The sequence below is a fragment of the Python bivittatus genome, unplaced genomic scaffold (genome assembly GCF_059951505.1).
Source record: "Python bivittatus isolate LINGU-HERP-01145 unplaced genomic scaffold, Pbiv_v1 ctg000610_np1212, whole genome shotgun sequence".
Lineage (NCBI taxonomy): Eukaryota > Metazoa > Chordata > Lepidosauria > Squamata > Pythonidae > Python > Python bivittatus.
In genome coordinates, this window is record NW_028277088.1 from 286,449 (window position 1) to 308,543 (window position 22,095).

Here is a 22,095-nt window from a genome sequence, read left to right on the forward strand (position 1 = left end):
ACTGGCCCAAAGTCACCCAGGCAATAATAACAACAGTTTATTAAACTTCCAATCTCCCAACTCCCAACAACCCTAGGCTACTGCATGTAAATGGCTGGCATGCCTCACTCTCCCTGGCCTGGAAATGGCACATCCAGCCCCGAGAACACCGAGACCCCCACCATTGTGGGCAGACCTTGAAGCTCCGTTCTAGAGGCGTCACTCTGCTGTGCCAGCCGGCTTCCAACCACTTCCGCGGCTGGAAGGATCAAGAAGAGCCCCCCTCCAATTATCACCCGGGACGCAGCCCCCTTCTTGGGGCCCTTCACCCACTGGGACCTCTTCTCTCTCTCCTTCCACCCAGGCCGGCACAGAATGGCGCAAGGGCTGCGAAGTCTGCCGCTGCTTGAACGGGAGGGCTGTGTGCGAGACCGGCTGCCTGCCCCTGACCTGCCTCGAGGTACTCGTCCTGAGGGACCCCACCCTCCGGCTCTGCCCCTTGAAAGTTAAATGAAAGACGTGAAAAGGGGTGTCTGAGGCTCAAGGTCCCCCCCAGCCCCCTTCCAGCTGGCATCAGATGCCTGGTGCCCCTCCTGCTGCTTCTGCGCCAGCCGAGATTCTGTCAGGAGCCCCAGGACTGAAAGCAGGCGGTAGCTCTGGGCTCTGCCCCCCCCAGTGAACCCCATTTCTCTTCTCTCCTCAGGGGGAGGTGAAAGTGCAGGAGCCGGGCACCTGCTGCCCCACCTGCCGGAAGGAGTCGCCTGGTACGTGGGTCTGTGAAAGGAGTGGGGTGGCTGTGGGGGGCGGGCAGCCATAGCTGCAGGAAGGGGGCCGAAGAAACAGATCGGGCCCCAGGAGCAGAGGAGGAGCAAGGCATGGCTTGGTGGGGTCCGGCCCTTGGGCAGCCAAAAGGGGAGCCGCAAGCGGGCAGGCGAACGAAGGGGTGGGGGCGTCATGAGTACCCTCCACCTCCCCGTTGCCTGCTTCCAGCAGATCCCCTGCTAAGCGGACTACCCGCCGGCGTCTAACGGGCAGCCCTGCAGGGCCGGGCAGGGCCCACAAAGCTGTGCCCAGCCACGCTTGGCCTGGCCACAGGGGCCCGACCTCCCCGGCAGCCTCCCCGCCTTTTGCTCCGCCGTCGGAACGCGGCACCGGCAGCGGGCGGGTCGAAACCGGCTGTGCTGCGGCAGGGCAGAAGCTCTGCGCCCGGCGCCTCCGACTCCGGCAGGGCTGCTGGGCCTCGCCCGCCCCGCGCCCCCGCTTTCGGGGCTGGGCTGTTCCGGGCCGGTAAGAGCCCCCGCCTTCCCTCCCCGCAGACCAGCCGCAGCCCCACTGCCGGCACTTCACGGAGCGGCGCAACATCTCCAAGCGGGGCTGCTCCCTGGAGGGCGTGGAGGTGAGCTACTGCAGGGGGCAGTGCGCCTCCCACACCAACGTCATCCCCGAGGTAAGCCCGGCCGCGGCCGGCCCGTCCCGTCCCGTCCCGTCCCGTCGCCCCGCGGTCCCGGGAGGGGCGTCCCCTCCAGCCCCGGCCGGGCGTCCGCTCCCGCAGCAACCGCTGGCGCTTGGCGTTGCAGGAGCCCTACCTGCAGACCTTCTGCGACTGCTGCAGCTACCGCCTGGACCCGGTCAGCCCGGTGCGCATCCTGAACCTGCAGTGCGAGGGCGGCGAGACGGAGCCCGTGGTGCTCCCGGTCATCCACGGCTGCGAATGCAGCAGCTGCCAAAGTAAGCCTGTGGGCGGGCGGGCGAGCGGGCTCGAGGGGGCCGAAGAAGGGCCCGCCTCGCCCCCCCCCCGCCAGGCTGATACTCCTGGGCGGGAGAGGCGGGAATAGCCCTCCCCTGGCATCAGCCACTGGCCCTCAGATAAGCCACTCCTGGACATGGAAGTTCCATTTACCAGTCATGGCCCGCGCGCCTGGGTCCACCCGCATCCTCTTAATCTCCCCCTCCAGTCAACTGAGGCCGGTCACTACCGTCACACCTTGGTAGCAGTAAACCTGAGTTAAGCCGCGTTTGGGGCGGGAGGGGGGAAGGCACGAGTTTGAACCGCCCCCTGCCCAGAGTTCGCGTCTGCTGTCTCCTCGCTCTCTCCGGGACCCCCTCGCTCAGCGCCCAAACCCAGCCGAGCCTCTGCAAGAACCTTCCGCCAAGGGGAGCCCCCCCCACCTTCCCGTCTCCGCGGAAACCCACCTCCCGCCTTTTCGGTTGCAGGCGGCGACCTCTCCAAGCGCTGACGCCGCTGCTCAGGGAAGGCTGCACCCGGGCGCCTCGGCTTCTCTCCCCGGCCAAGGCGCTCCCGCCCGGCCCCGCCTGGCATGGGCGGCCTCTCCTCTGTCCCTCAATAAAATCACCCAGCAGCAGCCTGCGGAGGGCTCGGATTCTTTCTCGCGCCGCCGGGAGGGGAGGGGAAAGGAGGGGGGGCGAGGCCTGGGGGGGCAGCCAAGTCGCCAGGGAAAAGAAACCCGGGGGGCTGCGGGGCTTGGAAGGCAGCGCGCTCGGCGGGGGGCCCCCGCTGCTCTTCTTTCTGCAAGGGGAGGGAGGGAGCGGCTTCCTGCGGCCCAAGGGGCCCCAACCTGGCGCTCTCCAGGTGTTTGGGGGTGTTGAACTCTCCCACCCATCCGGGAGGTAGAAATGCTCTTTTTCTGCAAGATGGACTGTCGGAGGCTCAGCAGGGGCACGGCTGCACGAAGCCTGAGCCTTTTCTTCCTCCGAAAGGGCAGCTCAAGGCAGGGCAATTCTCTTCCCAAGGTTTGTGCGTGCCCCCCCGCCCGCCCGTCCGAAGCAGGCTCTGGAACTGACCCATTTTCTGAGTCTCTGCACCGCACTGAACCATAAACTAACCAAGCAGCTCAAAAATCAGGTTGAGAAAAAAGGAAGAACTATGATTAAAACTCGCCAAGCACAGAATGGGTCACTTTCACTTTTTTTTTAGCTCTTTTTTCATGTTCCCAGCCTGACCTCTGCCCTGAGGCTTCCTGGTGGTCTCCCATCCAAGTCCCACCCAGGCCTGGGGCAAGTTAGCCAAGATCAGCCTGCCATGGCCAAGTGAGCTGACCTGGAGACCTCGCCCAACTCCTCCTGGTGTGCGGTCCCATTTCCTTTCCAAATGGAAAGCCACCTGATTGCACGCATTGGCTTCTTTACAAATTAAATACGCAGCTTACCAGTGTTTTAAAAGGCATTTTTAATTCTGTTGTTGTACACCACACTGGCCGTCACTTTGCAGCAGTGAGTTTCATCCCTTTTTCAAGGTCTTGCCCAAAATCTTCACTGCAGCGCAGAACTGCAATAAAGAGATGGGGCCACTGGTCCTGCGTCACTGGGGGCATCAGTCTGCACAGATGCGGGTAGGGCAGCAAAGGCTGCCGGAGGGACACGCTTTCGGCTTTCCTGAAACGCCCTGCCGCCCGAGGAAGTGCACGCTAGTTCCTTCCTTGGGAGGAAATGCCGAGATGTTTTTTTCACTCACACGGCCAAGTTTCCAAAGAAGTTGCCCAGAGGCCCACGAAGCAGTGCGCTGAAGGCAGGGTCCCCACCACATTCTGGCTTAGCCCCAAAGGCGAATGAGCAGGCCCTCCCCCTTGATAACAAGCATGTTTTCCATCATTGAAGTGAAAAACGTGTGTGTGTGTGTGTGTGTACGCACACAAGAGGGGGAATCTAGGCACACGCTGTAATTGCCACGCATGCATTGTGAAAGAAAAGCATAACGCTCCGCAAACCGGCAAGGACCCAGGGAGAGAGGCCCAAACTGGCAAGATTGCTCTGGGACACCTGCCTGCCCCCCTGCCCACTGACTCAGCTTGGTGAAGTGCCCTCCCCACCCACCTTTGCATGCCTCGGCATGGAGAGGCTGCATTGCAACTTCCATCATCCCCAGCTGACCTGGGAAGGCTGCTGTAGGTGGACTTCCATAGAGTTATTCTAGAAGGGCAGGAGACCTCAACATCTCATCCGATTAGCAAAATGGGTTGCGTGATACCAAAATCCTTCCTCCACAGTTCGTGCACTCTCTCTCCTGCTCCTTGCACAGGAACCACTCAATATCATGCCTCCAGGGATTGCACAGAGTGCCACACTACCCAAACCCCACACGCAGCAAGAGTCTGGCCTCAGCACCCGATTTTCCCACTCTGGCTGTTGTGACACGCCAGGAGAACAGACCATGCGTGGTGCCTACAGAGGAGGCTGCCTTTAGGGAATGAGGGGGCAGGGGCGGGAGGAAGGAAGGAAGACCAGCTGCGGGGGCCCCGCGGGATCTCGGGGCGTTCAAGTCCAAAGCCGGCCTCTCCAGCGCTTGGGCTCCTCTGAGCTGCAGCCGCGGGATGGCAGGGTGGGTCTCCGATGGCAGGACGCGCAGGTTTCATCACCCAAAAGTCCCTCCTGGATTGATCTAGGCACAGGGAGGCCCCTGCTCTCCAAGGCCAATCCAGAACCAGGGGCCCTTCAAGCCTTCTGCTACTGCCCCTGAGGAAGGGTCTCCTCAGCCAGCCCCACCAGAGCCAGCCCAGCCCAGCATCAGTTCTAAGCGAAGCAGAGAGGAGAGGCCATTGGGGAGCATCTCCAGGTCCAGGAAAGAACCAGCAACAGGTCAACGGCCTCTCCGCTCAGCCCCGCCAAAGGGCACTGGCCCCAAGGGCATCCTGCGCCATCCTCACTCGGCTGGGCGGGGGGCCTGGGTGCTGACCACCTGCCAGGCGGCGACTCATGGGGTTTCCCGGCCGAGTTGGTTGGCAGGGCCATACCCTTGGGTGTGGACAGGTGTGCCCGCCGCCGATGGGCAGCCAGGCTGCACAGGCGGGGGAAGCTGTCCCCGCACTCAGTGCAGATGAGCTCTGTGGGGGTGTCGTGCACCCGCTGATGGGAGAGCAGCGCCTTGCGCAGCCGGAATCGCTCCCCACAGTGTGCGCAGGAGAAGGGCTTCTCACCGGCGTGCAGCCGCATGTGCAGCTTGAGGGTGATGTGGTCCTTGAAGCTGCGGGGACACTCCTGACAGTGGTAGGGCCGCTCGCCCGTGTGGATGCGCGCGTGGCTCAGGAGGTGGTGCTTCTGCGTGAATCGCTTCCGGCACACGCTGCAAGAGAAGGGCTTCTCGCCCGTGTGCACGCGCTGGTGGATGACCAGGTGGTGCTTGTGGCTGAAGGCAAAGGGCCGGGCCCCTGTGTGGATGATCTGGTCCGGCCCGGTCCTTGAAGGCCTTCCCGCACTCAGGGCAGGGGAAGGGCCGGTCCCCCGAGTGGCCCCGCTGATGGGTCTGCAGGTGGTGCTTCTGCGTGAAGCTCTTGCTGCAGACCGGGCAGGGAAAGGGGCACTCACCGGTGTGCACCCGCTGGTGTGCCAGTAGGCAGTGCTTGTGTGGAAGAGCTTGCCGCAGTCTGGGCACACCAGGGGCATCTCTCCGGAGTGGGCCCTGCGCTGGTGGGTCAGGAGCAGCTTCTACAGGGGAAGGTGCAGTCGCACTGGCTGCAGGCAAAGGGGTGCTCCCCCCCATGGACTCGGAGGTGGGTGCCCAGGTGCTGCCGCTGGGTGAAACTGCGCCCTCACTCCCCACAGGCAAAGGGGCGCTCGCCCGTGTGGATGTGCTGGCGGGTCCGGCGGGCGACCTCGCTGCAGAAGCACTTCCCATAGTCCAGGCAGGCGAGGGGGCAGCCCTCTGCCCCGGGGCCCTCTCTGGCCTCGCCCAGCGGCCTCCACAGCACCCAGTCCCCGCCCCGCAGGGGCATCACGGGCAGAGCTCCCTTTGGCTGCTCCAGCTGCGGGTGCAAGTCCGCCTGTCCCGCCTTCTGGGCCTGGGCCGTGGCACGGCTGCCCGTCCTCTTCCCCTTCCGCTGGGATGCCAGGCCTGTGAGGAAAAGCAGAAAAAGGGGTGGAGCCTCAACCCTTGAGCCACGCCCCCCAGGCGGCCCCCAGCAGTGCAGCAGCCAAGCCCCTCTCCCCTCTCTGCAGTGCCCTCCCAGGGCAGGGGGCACATCTCTTTGACCCACAGACCAAAGGGCGCTCTTGTCAACAGGGGCCACCCAGGTGCGTCCAGCGGCAAATGGGGGGCAGTGGGGGAAGCTCTGCTTTGCCCACCAAAAGCTCCCCTGGAGATTCCTAGGCATCTGATGATGCAGATGACACCCCCAGATGCAGCTCTGCTTGGGCATCTGGAGAAGGGCAGCTGCAGCTGCTGCTGGACCCAGTCTGAGCAATACTGGGCCAAACGCTCATCGGCGGGGGGGGGCGTCGGAGGTCAACCCTACTGAGGCAGGAAGGCAGGCCTTTCCCATGTCACTTATACCCCCATCAGGTTGCCAGGAGTCCAAAACAACTGGATGGTCCAATCAATCAATCCTCCCCCAGCTTCTGCTCAGCTGACCAGGGGAAACATCCCTACAGACCCGGCCAGTGTAACGTAACCGAGGGGGGAGCACGCATCTCCTGCATTTGACAAATGCTGCGTTCTTCCCAGGAGATTCAGCCAATAAACTATTCTGCAGTTGCAGAAAATACTTTTCATAGATTAAAAAACAACTTGTTCCACATGGTTTCCGCCAACGATTGCCACAGGTGCCCCTGGTGAGCCTGGTCTTCTCTGGAAAGGCCACGCAGGATTGGCCATCTCCCCTTTCTAAATTAGCTCTGCCGCACACTTCCTAGACTGACCAGGGGCCCTGGGCACTCCCTGGAATTTGCTGGATTTGGCATGGATTCACCCTCAGGAGGTGTGACTTTCCAGCCACCCAGCTCAGCCTCCAAACGTCCCTCAGCCAGCACTGCTTTACCCAGCGAAGCGATCAGCTCGTGGTTCTCCCGCATAACATCCTGGTGAAGCTGCTGCTGCTGCCAACTGTCCAGCCATGCCCACTCTTCCAGGGAGAAACGGATGGTGACATCCTCCAGCATCACCAGCGGGGAGGCCTGGAGCCAGGAGAGAGGAAGCTGGGCTCAGCGCGAAGCTCCCTTTCTGGGCCCAGGAAGGACCAGGGAACTCCCCTCCCTCGAGCCGGGTGGGCCGAGATGGGCAGAGGCTGAGTGCCTGCCGGGCACTGGATGCCCCCGAGGGAGGCTGGCTCAACCCACCTGCTCCCCTCCCAATGTCTTTTGTGCCCAGCTGGCATTTCCTCTTCTCCCAGCTTTAAGAACAATTAAACCTGCAACGTCTCGACCAACTTCCCACACTTCTGTCGCAGGCAACTTACAAGGGGTCCCCTTCCTTTTATCCCCACAACATCCCTGCACAGCAGGCAGACTAGGAGTGAGGGGCTGAGGGTGGCTTCGGAGTGGCATCTCCCCACTTCCGTGAGGGGTCAAAAAAGTCAAGATGGTGCCTGTGATGGGACAGCAAAAGCCCCACAGGAGATGCCCGTAAAAAGGGGCAGGGCTCAGTTGATGTGCTTCTCCGTTTTTATTGCTATTTGCTCGCCCCGTGAATTTTGGAAGGGGACATCGCAATGCCTGCAGAAGCCTATTTTCAGTGACGGTCAGCAAACAAGGAAAACAAGCCCCTGATTGTGCATTAAAAGCTTCAAGTTGCTTTGGTAACTGAAGCAGCTAATGAACGAATTCCATAATTCAGCCGACCCATCCATGCCAAAGGAAGGACAAGGATTCTCTGCCCATCAGAACTGAATTTAGCCTCTGTGCCAAGCCTGCTGCAGCAACGGGTCTTCTGCTGCTGCTGAGGAATCAACCCCCAAATCTCCAAGGGGCTCTTCACAACGCCCCCCCCCCGGCCTATGATGTTAATTCAGGTCCTCTTTTAGCCCACTGTGTTCCCACTGAGATTAACAGCTACCCCATGGCTTAGACATCTGGAGAGATTGCGCTGGGGCAAAAACTGCAAGCCAGGCGGGATCATGGGATCAGCCTTTCCTCTGCCCTCCCTAGCACTTTTTCCTCCCGGATCATAGCTCTCCAATGGCAAGGTCAAGGCAGCAGCTGTTTGGACCACCTCCTCAGGAGCTCCCCTCGTTGAAGAGCAGCAGGGGAGCGCTAAATACCAGCTTTGCTTCCATTCCTGGGGGGTCGGCAGCCACTGGCAACCCAGGGCAAGGGGGCATCGGTCTCTGCCACTTAGAGTGAAGAGGCAGGCCTTCTCCCATGGAGCCCTCCACGTATGGAGAGCTGCATCCGCTCATCTTTCTTGCTTTACACTCTTCCCCCACCCCCAATTGCGCCTCGGAGGGACCCACGGAGGATTGGGCTACGGAGGGGGGTCGCACTGCCCTCTTTTGACTTTCCTGCTGGCCCCCCATCCCATGGCAAATCAGGCCCGACCCCGCCGCCTGGCTCTCTCTGGGGAGCCAAGGGGGCGGGGGGGCCCCGGGGAGACGGCTGCACCCCCCCGGCGCGGCCTGACAGGCAACCGCCCTCCCTCGGCCCCGGGGCGAGCGCGACCCCTGCCCCAGCCACCGTCCCTGCGGGCGCCCAGCCGGAAACCCCCCGGGCAAGAAGGGCCGGTCTGCCCGCACCCCTCCAGCGGCTCCTCCCGACTCGAGGGGGACCGGAGCCCGCAACCGGGGAAGGCGCCGCCCGCCCGGAGGGACGCTCTGCACGCGCGCAGAGGCACGCCGACCCCGGCCGCCTCGGGCTGTGGGGCGCGCGCGGAGGGCGAGGAGCGTACCGGGCCGACCATCTCCGCCTCCGCCCCCTTTGACCGGGGAGGGGGCTGGGGCGGGCAGGGGACCCCCTCGCGATCCCCCGGCGAGAGCCGCGGTCCGGCCGGAGCGGGGGCTCCTGGGGCCGGAGGAGGGGGCGCCGGGCCGGGCGGGGGCTGCCCGCTTGCGCTGCGCGCGCGGCCCGAGGTCCCCCCGCCCGGTTTCCCGGCCCGGGCGCGGCTTTTCCGTCCCGAAGGCTCTGGGCCCCCCTGCCCAGAGCGGGCGGCGAGCGGGGCGGGCATCCCTGCCCGGCGGTTCCCGAGAGGCAGGCGGGCTGCGCGCGGCTGAGCCGCCCGGGGAGGGGAGGGGCTCCCAGGCTGCAGCCACGACCGCCGGGGGCCACCAGCACCCACTTCCTGCCGGAAGGGTCAGGCCTGCCCAGGACAAGCGGAGGGGCCCGGGGCTTGCCCCCGCCCTCCTCTGCCCCCTCGTGCCAGGGGCAGCGCAGGCGCGGCGACCCCTTGGCCGCTCCATGGCAGAGCCCGCGAACCCATCCACGCGGGCAAAGCTCGGCTGATATTGAACTTGGTCAATTACGGCGAGTCCGTCGGGCAGGGCGGAATCACTCCGCGCCGCAGCCCCTCTGCTCCCCGGCTGATTCGGCCCGGAGCCTGGATTGACGCAGCCAGAAGCGCAAAACTGAGCCCAGGAGCGCCTCCGTTCGCCCCCCGCAAAAATCATCCACTCGTTGCCTCTGAATAGTAATTTTTAATATGACAGGAGAAAATGATTTAACACATGGAGAATCGTCGATTTACCCTCTCTACATGTTACCAAAATTAAGAAACTGATTTTGTATTGTCGAAGGCTTTCACGGCCGGCATACGATGGCTGGTGTGGGTCTTCCGGGCTGTGTGGCCGTGGTCTTGAAGTCTTGTTTCCTAACGTTTCGCCAGCATCTGTGACCGGCATCTTCAGAGGGCAGGAGCACAGGCAGGAGCAGTTCTCTCTATGCCCAGACAGAACTCCTGCCTGTGCTCCTGCCCTCTGAAGATGCCGGTCACAGGTGCTGGAGAAACGTTAGGAAACAAAACTCCAAGACCACGGCCACACAGCCCAGAAGACCCACACCAGCCAAACTGATTTTGCTTTTTCTCTTGGCTCCATGAGAATTTGGGGAGCGGTCACATTTTAAGGGGCCCAACACAGCCCTCGGCTCCCAAAGCTGTGGTCCTCCCTGTCTTCTTGGGGCCAAGGAAGCCGCCTGTGTCTCCCACGCACCAAGATTGTTCCCCTTTCCACAACTGGCAAAGGCACGAATACACCAATGATGGTATATTTTGAATCTGGGGCGGCCCAGCGAGATGGTTGATATTCTATCCCAGGGCCCAGAGCAGTGTTTCTCAACCTTGGCGGCTTGAAGACGCGTGGACTTCAACTCCCAGAATTCCCCAGCCAATTCCCAGAATTCTGGGAGTTGAGGTCTACCCGTCTTCAAGCCGCCAAGGTTGAGAAACACTGCCCTGCAGCTTTGAACAGGGAGGAACCATCTCCAACTCAGTCCTAAGTCCGAGCAGCTGTGGCAGTTTGGATTGCCCAGATTGGGGGATATTCCGTCTTTGACTTTGGGTGAAGGTTGGCACTACCCCATTCAAGGGTGGTGGCCAATTTGGGGGTCTTCCAGGACTCACAGCTCTTACTTGATGAGCAGGTGTGGACAGCAAGGTCTTTGCCAGCTTCATTTGGTGTGCCAGCTGCACCCTTTCCTAGATTGGGGGCCCTTCAGGCAGTCACTCATGCCCTGGTCACCTCATGGCTTGACTACTGCAATGCGTTCTACACGGGGCTGCCCTCGAAGACCATCCACAAACTTCCAACTAGTCCAGAATGCAATGGTGCAGGCGGTGATGGGCATGCCTTGGTATGCTCACATGCCACCCCTGCTTTGCAAGCTGCGCTGGTTGCTGGATGTGATTCAAGGTGGTGGTTGCTCCCTCCTAAGCCCTACATGGCATAGGGCTGGTTTCTTGAGGGACCACCCATCTCCCACAGCATCTGCCCAGCTGACCCGATCTGGCAGGGTTGGCATACTCCAGGTTCCATCAATTAAACAATGCCATTTCTTGGGACCTCAGAACCGTGCCTTCTCTGTCTCAGTGCCTGCCCTTTGGAATGAGGTGCCCAAGATCCACGTCCCCCACCCTACCCGTTTCAGAGGGCCCTGAAGATGTGGCTCTTTGCCCGGGCCTTTGGTGAGAGTGACCAATGCTCCCTTTTTCTTTGTTCCCATCTGGGTTGGTTTTCTCTGCCATCTTTGTTTCTCGTGCTGTTTTTGCTGTTCCCTTGTTTTTAAATGTTTTTAACCATTGGTAGACCCCCCAGAGTTGCTGGGAGTCCGACGCCACGTAAACATAATTATTCAGCTTGTTTGAAGGAAGAGGGCTGGACCTGCTCCCTGCAAAAGGTCTGGCTGGCACCTTTTCTTGAGTCAGAAGCCACCCGAGCAGCTCCGGTTTTCAAGAGCAGCACCCGAAGCCTTTGCAAAGCGGCAGCCGTGCACCTGGAACCAAGCTGGCGGCTGGGGACCTATCGGCTGGTCCCACTGCAGAGGCGTGCAATTCTTACACGCAGCCACCAACAGGCTTGGGGGCTTGGCTTTTTTTTTTGCAGTCTGCATCCTACCTTTTTCACCTTTTCAAACTCACTTCCTCCCCCCCCCTAGTATTTATTGTCTGGTTTACTGGAACTGGCTTGAAATGCGGTGTGGTTCTTTGGTGAGGATCCAGCCTGCTGGAGCTGAGAAAGCCCAAGTCACAAGCTCTTGCGGCGGGGCAATTCTGCCGCAACTCCTGGCGGAGCAAAGAGCTGGAGCCCCAAGAGGCTTCCAAGGCGCAGGAACGGCGAGCTACGCCAGAGCCATTGAGTGAGGGGGGTACGCAGGACAGGAGGGCCTTCTTCACAGGGCGTAATTAATTTACGGACAAACGCCACAAGGCGCTGGACGGCCACTGCTTTTCACAGCCCCAGAGCTGACGAGGAGGCGAACCGCCCTTCCCAGTCAAGTGGGACAAAGCTCCCCTTCGGCCCCGGGGGTCTCTCGGGCTGCTTCACGAGCTTCTGAAGGCCCAAGAAACCAGGAGCGACGGCGCCAAGGCCCGTCCCGATGCCCTGATGGCCCAAGTCCCTCCGTGGCCAGGCCTGGAGGTGAGACGTGAACCGGCGGTGCTCGGGCCAGCCAGACCTAGGGCTGAATCCCGGAGGAGGGGCATTCTTTCTGGTCTCAGCGCTGGGGGGAGAACAGCCAGCAGTCTGTCAGCCCGCAAGGGCAGGAGGAAACGGCGGAGGGTTTCAGTCCCGGGGGCTTCGTTTCTGGGCAATGCCTCAGGCAAGGCTGCGTCGGGGTCTGCAGTCAAGCAACTTATCTCGCAGTACGGAGCCCTGAAATTTCTGCTGGGAGCTCGCCCCAAACCCTGGCATCTCCTCCACAGGGCTGCCGTGCAGAAGCGTCTTCTTCCCCGGAAGCGCCCACGTCGTGCACCATCCAAGGGGTCTTTCCAGACGAGATTCCAACGGGAACCGGCGTCTCCTCATCTGTGGCTCCTCTGATGCAGCGTCAGGTACTTCCTTTGTGTGAACCGCCTCCCGCAGTCGGTGCAAATGACGGGGATCATTTCGGGCAGGATGGACGTGAGCCCCGAGGGGAGCCCCTCATCCTTCCGCCTCCGCCCTCCGCCTCTTCCTCCCCCAGCGGCCCTTCCTTCCGCCTCGGCCGGGCCCCGTCTGCCCTGTGCGGGGCCGCTTCTGGCCAGGGGCTCCTCCTTGTGGGTTTTCTGGTGGGTCAGCATGATCTTCTTGTCGCGGAACCGCTTCTGGCACTGGGGGCACTCGTGGGGCTTCTCCTTGGCGCGGGCTCTCTGCAGGCTGAGGCCCGTGCTGTCCCCCGGGGGAAGCGTCTCCCCGCGGTGGACCTTCAGGTGACTGTTCAGGTGCTGCTTCTGCCTGCAGGTCTTGCTGCAGAAGGGGCAGCGGTAGGGGCGCTCGCCCGTGTGCATGCGGTAGTGGATGTTCAGGGTGGTCTTGTCCCGGAAGGTCTTCCCGCAGTCGGCGCAGCTGTAGGGCCGCTCGCCGGTGTGGAAGCGCAGGTGCTTGACCAGGTGCTGCTTGTAGCCGAAGCGCTTCCCGCAGGCCATGCACAGGAAGGGCTTCTCCCCCGTGTGCACCCGCTGGTGGCTGCGCACGTTGCGCTCCTGCGCAAAGCACTTCCCGCACTGGTCGCAGGCGAAGGGCCGCTCCTTGATGTGGGAGGTCATGTGGGCCACCAGGATCTGCTTCAGCCGGAAGCTGCGCCCGCACTCCAGGCAGGCGAAGGGCCGCTCCGTCGAGTGGGTCCCCTGGTGCTTGCGCAGGCTCTGCTTCTTGTTGAAGCTCTTCCCGCACTGGGCACAGCTGTGGGGCTTCTTCGGCCCCGGAGGGCAGCGCAGGTGGCACAGCAGCTGCATCTTGGCCGCCAGGCTCTTCTTGGAAGACCCGCTCCGGGCCGTGGCCGGAGGGGGCGTCTTCTTCCGCAGGTGGGTCTTGATGTGGCGCTTGAGGTCCCCCCGGGAGGGGAAGCCCTTGGGGCAGAGGTGGCACTTGAAGGGGCGCTCCCCGGTGTGGGTCCGGATGTGGATGGTCATGGCCACGTTGCTCAGGAAGCTCTTGCCACACTCAGGGCACTTGGGCGGGTTCATCTTCAGTGTCACCCGGGGGAGACCCCCGCCTTCGGCCTTGGGAGCCGGAGCCACGGTCCGCGGGCGGCCCTTCTTCCTTTTCTCGCTCGGCGCTGCGGGGGGCTCGGTTGCCCCTCTGCCCTCTCCCTCTTCCACCATCCGGATCCCATCTCCTGCTGGAGAAAGGGAAAATCTCGTCACCCTGGCCCAGGTGGAGAACTGCAATTAGATCTCTCCCCCATCTCTTCCGACTCCCCCCCACCAAAAAAATGGGCCGCACAGCAACCGGCCCCCGATCTCAGGCCTGGGGACAGTGGCCGCAGCGTGACGCACCCCCTTGCTTGCGTCTCTTTCAGCAGCATCCGCAGGGCGGTGGGGAGGGTCAAGAGTCAAGATGGCACCTGCACAACTGAAGCCCCTTTTCACGTGCCTCAGGCATCTGTGGTCACCATCTGACTTTTGGCGGCCTCTCACCGATCCCCCTCCTTCCAGACCAAATGATGCCTCTGGCATCTCATTCTCAGCAGGCTCCGGAGAAAGCACTTGTGGGGCTCCAGCGCAGGAGGCACTGGAGATCACAGGCAGATAACTGGCCTGGGTCAGCGTTTCTCAACCTTGGTCACTTAAGATGCGTGGACGTCAACTCCCAGAATTCCCCAGCCAGCATGGGTGGCCTAAATCATTCTCAGCCAGTGTCACAGCATCATCTTCGTATGAACACACATTCCCATCCCCTACCAACAGACCTCCAGGTCACGGCAAGCGTTCCTGAAACATCTCCCCCCACAATCGATCAGACAACCAAGAGGACCTCGTACATCCCCTCAATGCAGAACCATTTGCAAAGCGCCCCATTTATTCCCCCACCCCCCGCTTTGCTCTTCCTCCCTCACCTCCAGCTCCTTCGGAGTTCAACAACCAACCTTTAACTCCCAATTCACACAAAACCTTCCATATAAAAGCGATCTGCATAGCGGTCAGAGATCCCAAGGACTGCCCATCGCCCTCCGGCCACCATGTCACCCTGAAGTAGATATATCCAGTTGCCCAAACCAAAAACTGGGTATTCCAAGATGGAAGGGCAGCTTTAACTGATGGAGACCAGGCGGAAACAACGGTCTCTATGGTTGGGCTCCCGACTTTCTGCTGCCAGAAATCTCACCTGGAGAACTAGTTAGGAATCTAGTTGGCTTATCCAATTCTGTAGGTTTAATTTTACTTCCCTGCCTCCTTCTAAATTTAGGTCAACTGATTTACATACAGAGACATTTCTCGCATAATATGAACTGAACAGATTGCACAGTCTATGAGCAAAGAATATCCCTGCGTGTTCTCCCTTTTTCTTCTCTTATTTTTTGCCTTTCTCCAAATAAAATTGGAAAAACCTCTGACCCAGCCACTGGCCTCGTGGGTTCCTCCACTCGCACGGCTTCCAAAACTCTCCAGTGAAAACGTCCTCCTTCAGTTCAATTTTGCTAATGATCTGTGGCTTGATGGGCAGATGGCCTGTTGAAAACAGAGGAGAGCAAAGACCAAGTGGTTTCTTCCCATTTCCACATCTATTGAAGCCCCAAACCCCACAGGAAGGGAGAGCTGCCCTCCCCAGTGTGCTAACCAGCCTCCCTCTGCTCTCATGCTGGGAGATTTGGGGAATGAAATAGTTGTTTGGAGCTGGGGCTTTCTCCAGTCACCAAGACAAAGGATAGAGATGAAGTCTCCCCTCTGAAGGTCTGGGAATTGGAAGTCACGTGGCAATACCATTCAGGATTTCCTGAATAATATGCTTTCCAAACCACAAGAAGTGGAAACGACAGATCCCGTTAATTTCTAGGCACTCTGCACTTCCAGAAGGATTCAGAGAAACTGGACCCGGTTCAGGGAAGGGAAATCCAGGATGGTGGGGATCAGAACCGAGTCCCATGGAAGGAGACAGAAGGAAACGGGCCCGCAGAGTCTGAGCAGAGGGGAAAGCCCTCTTCACCAGCCTGAAACGACGTCAGACAACATCACCCAGAAGAAGGTGAGGACCTCTTCTTTCTTGTCCCAGTGTGCAGGATGATGGGCTTCCGTTACGGGAAGGTAGATTCTGAATGAACGTTAGAGAAAACTTCCTTACCGATGGCCCAGAGAGGCGGTGAGCTCCTCGTCCCCGGAGGTGTTCAAGCAGAGGCTGGACCGCCTTCTCTAGGAATACTTTAATCTGCATTCCTGCCCTGAGCAGGAGGTTAGATTCGAGGGTCTCAATAGCCCCTTCCGAATGTTCTACAACACCCTTCAGAGCTGTTGGACTACGAATCGCATCATCCAAAGCCAGCATGGCATTTGGAAGACAGACTCAATATCACGAGGTCTGGTGGCTTTTCTAAGCATTAACTGAAGCAGCTCCATACTCAGAGACCAAGTGTCTGTCAACCAAATGTTCTCCAGCTACTTTTCCAAGCTTTGGGAGATCTCTAGCTGACCACACTCAGGGAGAGGATGCTTCAGTCTGTTCCAGCAAGGCACCACTGATAGTCTAAAAGGACCGGAGAAGGCCATGGAGGTCGCTCAGCAAGGCCTTTGATAGTGAAATGGAACCTCCACCATCAAAGAAGGTTGACCCAACGAGGGAGGGCCTCTTGCCTTCACATCTTGCTGCTTGCAGGTTCCCCAGAAGCATCCAGCTGACCTCTGTTGGAGACACAAAGCTGGGCCAGGGAGATCTTTGGAAAGGGAGCTCTTACACCTCTTCCAACATCAACAGTCACCCTCTTCCCTCCAGGACATGAGCAGCGAAGTCATTCTTACCCAAGGAAAGGACTGCCTCGTAATTCTCCATCATCACAGCCTGGTAGAGCTCCCTCTGCCACTCGGTTAATTCTTCCCATTCCTCCCGGGAGAAGTAAACAGCCACGTCCTCGAAGGTCACCTGCACCAACAAGGAAGCAGCCCCGGGGTTTGGATCCAGGGGTTCCAGGGGCCCCAAAGGATCCCGCTGACCCGAGAGGGTGACCTGCCTCTCCTGGCACTCAAGAACAAGCATGGCAGGAACAACGGGCTCAATTCTGCACACTGCCCACGGGAAGACTGACAGGGAGGATGGGACTTGAAGCCCAGCGCCCCGTGAGAAGGCTTCGGTCAGGACAGCTCTCTGGGCCAGCGGGAACAATCCAGGCCCCCAGTCTACAAACAGCAGCAGTCCAGACCAAGCCCATGACGTCAGACCAGCTGACCCTCCTCCTTGTTCCCTCTGACAAACGCCCCCAACTGGTGATAAGGAAGGAGACCTTGTGACTTATATTAATCAGGCTCTGCATTAAAGAGATAGGGAAATTTTCTGGACATCCCTGCTTGGACTTCCCGAACCTTTGGACAGGAAGAACAGCGTAGGAGGCCAAGGTCACAAACACCCAAATTTTGATTTTGGGGTTTCTGAAGATCCAACTAAATCTATGAACTTGATGGTCTTCCAGTAGATCGGGATACTGGAGTTTTGCCTCCTACAGAGGTATTTGGTGAAGCTTTTACAAAGAAATCCCGGGCTTTTAGTTTATGTGAGGTAAATGCCACTGTTATTCCTGGACAGGACAAGGATTCCAGCAAGCTTCCTAACCGTAGTTCTATTCCTGGATCAATGCGGATGCTGAGATTTTAACAGCCCTCTTATCTGCAGATTACATGGTGCTCTTCAAACTATTGTGCATCCAGCAGGATTTATAAATGGTGGTCCAGCTTCTGACGACGTCGGATTTTTAACCAATAGTCCTGCTTTAATTTAAAATAAACAAAAGCCAGCAGCTATCATTTCTCTGAATGCTGAGAAAGCCTCAGATGGGGTTTTTAGGAAACTGCTGAAGAAGTGTATTGTCGAAGGCTTTCACGGCCGGCATACGATGGCTGGTGTGGGTCTTCCGGGCTGTGTGGCCGTGTTCTGGAGGTTTTGTTTCCTAACGTTTCGCCAGCACCTGTGACCGGCATCTTCAGAGGGCAGGAGCACCCCAATCCCCCCCTTCCCCCCCTCAGATCTCTATAAATACCCACAAAAGGGCCACATCACCCTGGGCACAGAGAGAGCTGCTCCTGCCTGTGCTCCTGCACTCTGAAGATGCCGGTCACAGGTGCTGGCGAAACGTTAGGAAACAAAACTTCAAGACCACGGCCACACAGCCCGGAAGACCCACACCAGCCATCACTGCTGAAGAAGTGAATCTTGGGTTCCCCCCATGTGTTACATTTTGGGTTTATATGGTTTATCTAACCCCCCAATCATGGCTTTAATCATTATTAATGGTGTATCCTCTTTATTTCAAGGTAGATCCTACAGACGTCCTCTTTCTTTTCTTTCTAATTGGCCTTAGGCTGGGGAATTCTGGGAGTTGAAGTCCACACATCTTAAAGTTGTTGAGATTGAGAAACACTGCTCTATACAGATACTCTAGCGTTTCTCTGAGTATTTGGAATAAGAGAAATGTGTCTAAGATGAATTCAATTTCATTTACATTTTGAAAACTCTTCCCACATTTATCCCAACAGAACAGAACACTGAACAAATTTCTTTCATCAAGGACATCCTGAGGGTTTTTTGTTATGCAGATTAGAGTTATCAGTTGGGGAAGAGAGTTTTGGGTCTTCATCTTAGTTCCAGTTCTGTCTGGAATAAGGAACTTCAGAATTCATCTCCTCGTTGGGGCTCAGCTGTAAAGTTCTTGTTTTACCCAACTTAAATTCTGATCAACCACTGAGATCCCTGTTTGGGGTGGAGCAGGGGTCACTTAAACTACCTGTATTTAATGTTGCCAAAGATACATGGAAAAGATTGGGTTGCAGATATGATATTGGCACCATGGCTGTCTCAGAAGACTAGAATCCATCTCTAAAGCTACTTAGAATAACCAGGAGTCCAGCAGTCTCTGGAGACCATGAGAGTAGGAGCCACTGCCACCTCTGGGGACCACTCTTCCATAGGAGAGGCGCCCCACAGAAAAGGCCCAATGTCCTCTCCTGCCGAATGTCCCAAGAGGAGTGGGACTCTGTTTCCATATATCGGATGGGCAGGTTCTGTCCAGCAGAGGTGCTTCCTAAGACACCCAGATCAAGTGCCAGGCAGGGCTTCATGGATAACCACCAGCTTGAACTGCACTTGTAAACAGATCAGCAGCCAATGTGGGTCTTGAACCCCAGCCCTATGTGGCCATTGCCAGGCATAGCAGCCACATTTTGCACCAGCTGAAATTCCTAGGCGGTCTCCTACAGCAGCCCCCTATTAGGGAAATTACAATAATCCAAGGGAGAGGTGACCAGGGCAGGAGTGGCTATAGTAGCAATGGCCTCTGTGGGCCCGTCAGGCAAAGCAGGTCAACATCTCCCCTATCCAAGAGGCTGAACTGGAAGGTCAGAGCAGTAAATGGTAAAGCAGGAATTAGCAAATCAACGAAGGGAAAGAAAAATGCGTGTTATGCTTCGGGGATCATGGAAGAACCAGAAAGGAAGCATTCCGAATGGATCAATCCAGAGGAAAAATGATTCTGCTGGATGGGTGGGTGGGAAGACGCGATCAGGCCATTTGGAGACCAAGAACGAATGAGAACAGTGGCTGAGATGAATATCTGCTTAGAAAAAGTGAAGCATAAATGAAAAATTTTAACAACTGATATGCTCTGGATCTCCATCAGTCTACTTAAATGGATTGACAAAGGAGAGATATTACCCAGAACTTTTTCTGATCACAATCCGGTGACTTTGACTCTTAAGAATAAATATAGAGGATATAGATGGAGGATGAATGAAACCTGGTTGCATAAAGAATTAATTGTAAAAGAACTATTACTATTCTTTAGTAATAGCAAAGAGAAGAACAAATAAAATAATTTTTTAAATTCAATTTGAACAAAGAAACAGAAACAACAATAGTCTGGGATGCAAATAAAGATTATGTCAGAGGACAATCTATCCAACAGAGTACAAGGATAAGAAAACAAAGAGAGGAAAGATGCAAAAGATACAAAGGAAAGAAAATGAACTTAGAAAATCACCAGGAAATAAAATTATTTTGAAACAAATAAAACTTTTACAACAACAATTTTCTATGTTGCTGGTTAACAAGACACAGGAATGAGTTTTGCAAAGCAAAACAATTTTCAATTAGCAAATAAACCACGGAAATGGTTACTGTATAAACTGAGGAAAGAAAGAAGGAAAAATATTAAAATTGCAAAAAGGAAAATATATGACAATAGACAATACGGAAATGCAAAAGATATCTGAAAAGTATTATGCAAAATTATACAAAGGTGAGGAGATTCAAAACAGATGAATATCTAGAGAAGTCAAAGCTGCCTAAATTAACTAAACAGCAAAAACAGATATTGAGTGGAACTATGACAGTAAGAGAAATAATGGGTTGCAATAAAAAACAGTAAATCAGGAAAAGCTCCAGGCCCAAGTTGTTTAGGTAGAATATTTACTAAAGATGGAAAGTTGGATGCAGAAATGTTTAAATGTGCAAATGCTGGTAGAAATTTTGTGCAAAGTATACATTCTCTTGAGAGGAATGAACGTTTATGACGTTCGTGTGTGTTGTGTACTTTGTTATAGGGAAGTGAGACTTAGATCTGTCAGGAGAAACATAAAAGTTGAATGCAGTGGGAATGGGAGGGGGTCAAGAATGAATGGATGTGATGAATGAATGTGGGTTGAATGCCCACGTGAACAACTAGTTTTAAAGATGCACATTCAGGTGATTCGGTTATACAGAAAAAAAAAATGAATGAAGATCAAATTGCAGAACAAATCCGTGCAAGAAGAGTGAATGGGTGGAGAGGAAGGAGAAGACTGAGGAAGTCGTGTTTGGATGGAGGTGCTGAGTTCCTGAAAAAGAGAGAGGTTGAAGAATCAGTGCAGAGACCTGGTAGAAGCCAGAAAGGGTGCAAGGATGGAAAGGTATGGAGGTAAAATGGTTTAAAGTTGGTTTAAAGAAGATTTGATGCCCTTTCCTTTGTCTTATCCCTGGCCATAAATTTCTTTTTCTCCCAATTTCTTATTCCTTTTCGGCACAGCTTACCCCCAAGAAAGGAATACAGGTAGTCCTCATTTAGCAACCACAATTGGGACCAGCAACTTGGTTGTTAAGCGAAGCAGTCACTAAGCAAAAATCACGTGATCGTGACCGTGCTTACAATTTTACTTCAGCTTTCCTTTGCTTCTTGCTACTTCCTTAAGTTGAACTGGGGTTCTTTCTCTTTCTCTTTGAGGACATCTTGATATGGTGTAAATAAGCAAATGAAAATGAGAGCAGAGAGACACTGTGAAGGTCGTAAATGCGAGGACTGGTCGCTAAGTTGAGTTTTAGCACCATCTTCACACTGTTGCTAAATGAGGCAGTCACTAAGTGAGGTCTACCGGTAACCTGATGGGATATAGATACACGTTTGACAGTTACATCTTAAAAACGCGCATGTTCTTTTTGGCTGTAACCTGAGCTTTTGGGCCTTATGAAGAACTGGGGGTTCTTGGGGCCAGGGGGCTAACTGAAGGAATTATTTATATATCCCTGGAAGGAAACTTTTGCTGTAGAGCTTATTTGCAGCGAAGGGTTGTGGACGCGGACCCTCCGAAGCTCTGTCAGACTGAAGCAGTACATCAACGAACTAAATGCACCTGAAGAAGCTGCAAGGGCCACTCTTTCTGGTGCCCAGAGAAAGCCTCCGACGGTCTTCACTCCGGCGGCGTTGCTCAGCCTTGGCCCCTTGAAGACGGGTGGACTTCAGCTCCCAGGATCCCCCAGCCAGCCATTATGGGAGCTGGAGCCCACCGTCTCCAAGGGGCAAGGCTGAGAAAGCGGCTCTAGCCGGACCTGGCCCGCCCCTCCGTCCGGGTCGTCCCCCGCCCCAGAAAGGGCAGGGCCCCCGACCCTCCGACCTGCCCCGCGGGCACCCTGGCGCCACCCTCTGCCCGCGCTTGGAGGCCCCGAGCAGTGGAAGGGGGGCCCCGGGTGGCCCCGGGCGCTTTCGCCCACCCGCCCAGACGCTTCTGCCCAGATCGAGCCCCCCGTGCCGCGGCTGCCCGGCCTCGCCCCGGGCTCCGCCGCGGGAGGCGGGTTGAGCAAGGGCGCGACGGCTCCGGACCGCGGCCGAGTAGCGAGGCGGAGGGCCTGGCGGGGGGGGCCCGAGATCGCTGCCCGCCGCCCCGCCCCTCGCCCCGGCGAAGGCAGCGCCCCGCCAGCGCCGGAGGCAGCCGCGCGCCCCGCGCCCCTGCCGGCGCGCCGAGCCCGGGCCTGGCCGGGAGGCGGCGGCGGCGGCCCGCGCTCCCTCCCTCCCTCCCTCCGGCAGCCCGGCGGGGACCGGGCTCGCCCACCGCCCTCCGGCCGCCCGGGACCCCCTGCCCGCCGCGCCGGCGCCTCGGGGCGGCCTCGGGCTGCGGGCGGACGGACGGGCGGGCGGCCTTCCGCCCGGGGGCCGGGGGCGCGGGCTCACCTGCGCGGGCCGCGGCCTCGGCGCCTCCATCGCGCGTCGCGCCCTCTCCGCGGGAACAAAGGCGGCGGCGGCGGCGGCGGCGGCGGCGACGGAGCGCGGGCTGGACCGGCGGGGGTCGGCGACGCCCCCGGCTCCGCCCGCTGGAGGGGAGGGGGCGGGGCGGGGGCGCGCGCGCGCGGCGGCCCCGGGGCGCGCTCCTCCCGCGCAGGCCCCCCGCGGCCCGCTTCCTTCTGGGCCCTTCTCCCGCCAGGCTTCGGCGCCTCCTGAAGGGCGGGCGGAGAAGCGCGGGGTCGCTGCCCGGGCCCCGGCTTGCGTGAGCAAAGCCGCCCAGTTCCTGCCGCTGGCCCCGGGCAGGGCCGAGACGCCGCGGCCGCA

At 57.9% G+C, this 22,095-nt stretch overlaps 3 protein-coding genes across 10 annotated transcripts in view; 1 reads left to right on the forward strand and 2 right to left on the reverse strand.

The window, feature by feature from the left end:
- Positions 1 to 2,045, forward strand: part of SSPO (SCO-spondin) — an 83,846-nt gene extending 81,801 nt beyond the window's left edge. Inside the window, exons 107-110 of the mRNA XM_088150507.1 lie at positions 194 to 439; positions 683 to 743; positions 1,296 to 1,426; positions 1,557 to 2,045. Coding sequence (XP_088006633.1) covers positions 194 to 439; positions 683 to 743; positions 1,296 to 1,426; positions 1,557 to 1,814 — 696 coding nt within the window. The 3' untranslated portion in view covers positions 1,815 to 2,045. The remainder of the gene's footprint in view (positions 1 to 193; positions 440 to 682; positions 744 to 1,295; positions 1,427 to 1,556) is intronic.
- A 1,152-nt stretch (positions 2,046 to 3,197) lies between these two features.
- Positions 3,198 to 5,575, reverse strand: LOC112541212 (uncharacterized). The gene is made up of 2 exons (XM_088150508.1): positions 4,641 to 5,575; positions 3,198 to 3,265 (listed from the first exon to the last, which is right to left on the reverse strand). Exons 1-2 carry the CDS (start codon positions 5,374 to 5,376, stop codon positions 3,198 to 3,200), a joined length of 804 nt encoding a protein of 267 aa, XP_088006634.1. The 5' UTR covers positions 5,377 to 5,575.
- A 4,004-nt stretch (positions 5,576 to 9,579) lies between these two features.
- LOC103052992 (uncharacterized) lies at positions 9,580 to 21,958 on the reverse strand. Of its 8 annotated transcripts, none has more exons than XM_088150183.1 (4): positions 21,721 to 21,958; positions 16,058 to 16,178; positions 14,675 to 14,776; positions 9,580 to 13,443 (listed from the first exon to the last, which is right to left on the reverse strand). In XM_088150183.1, the coding sequence occupies exons 1-4, from the start codon at positions 21,748 to 21,750 to the stop codon at positions 12,149 to 12,151; spliced, it is 1,548 nt and encodes a 515-aa protein (XP_088006309.1). In that variant the 5' UTR covers positions 21,751 to 21,958; the 3' UTR covers positions 9,580 to 12,148. The 8 variants fall into 8 exon arrangements, with proteins under 8 accessions (XP_088006309.1, XP_088006308.1, XP_088006307.1 ...); XM_088150182.1 differs by having other exon boundaries at positions 14,663 to 14,776; XM_088150181.1 differs by having other exon boundaries at positions 9,580 to 13,446; positions 14,663 to 14,776; positions 21,721 to 21,957.
- Positions 21,959 to 22,095: the final 137 nt, after the last annotated feature.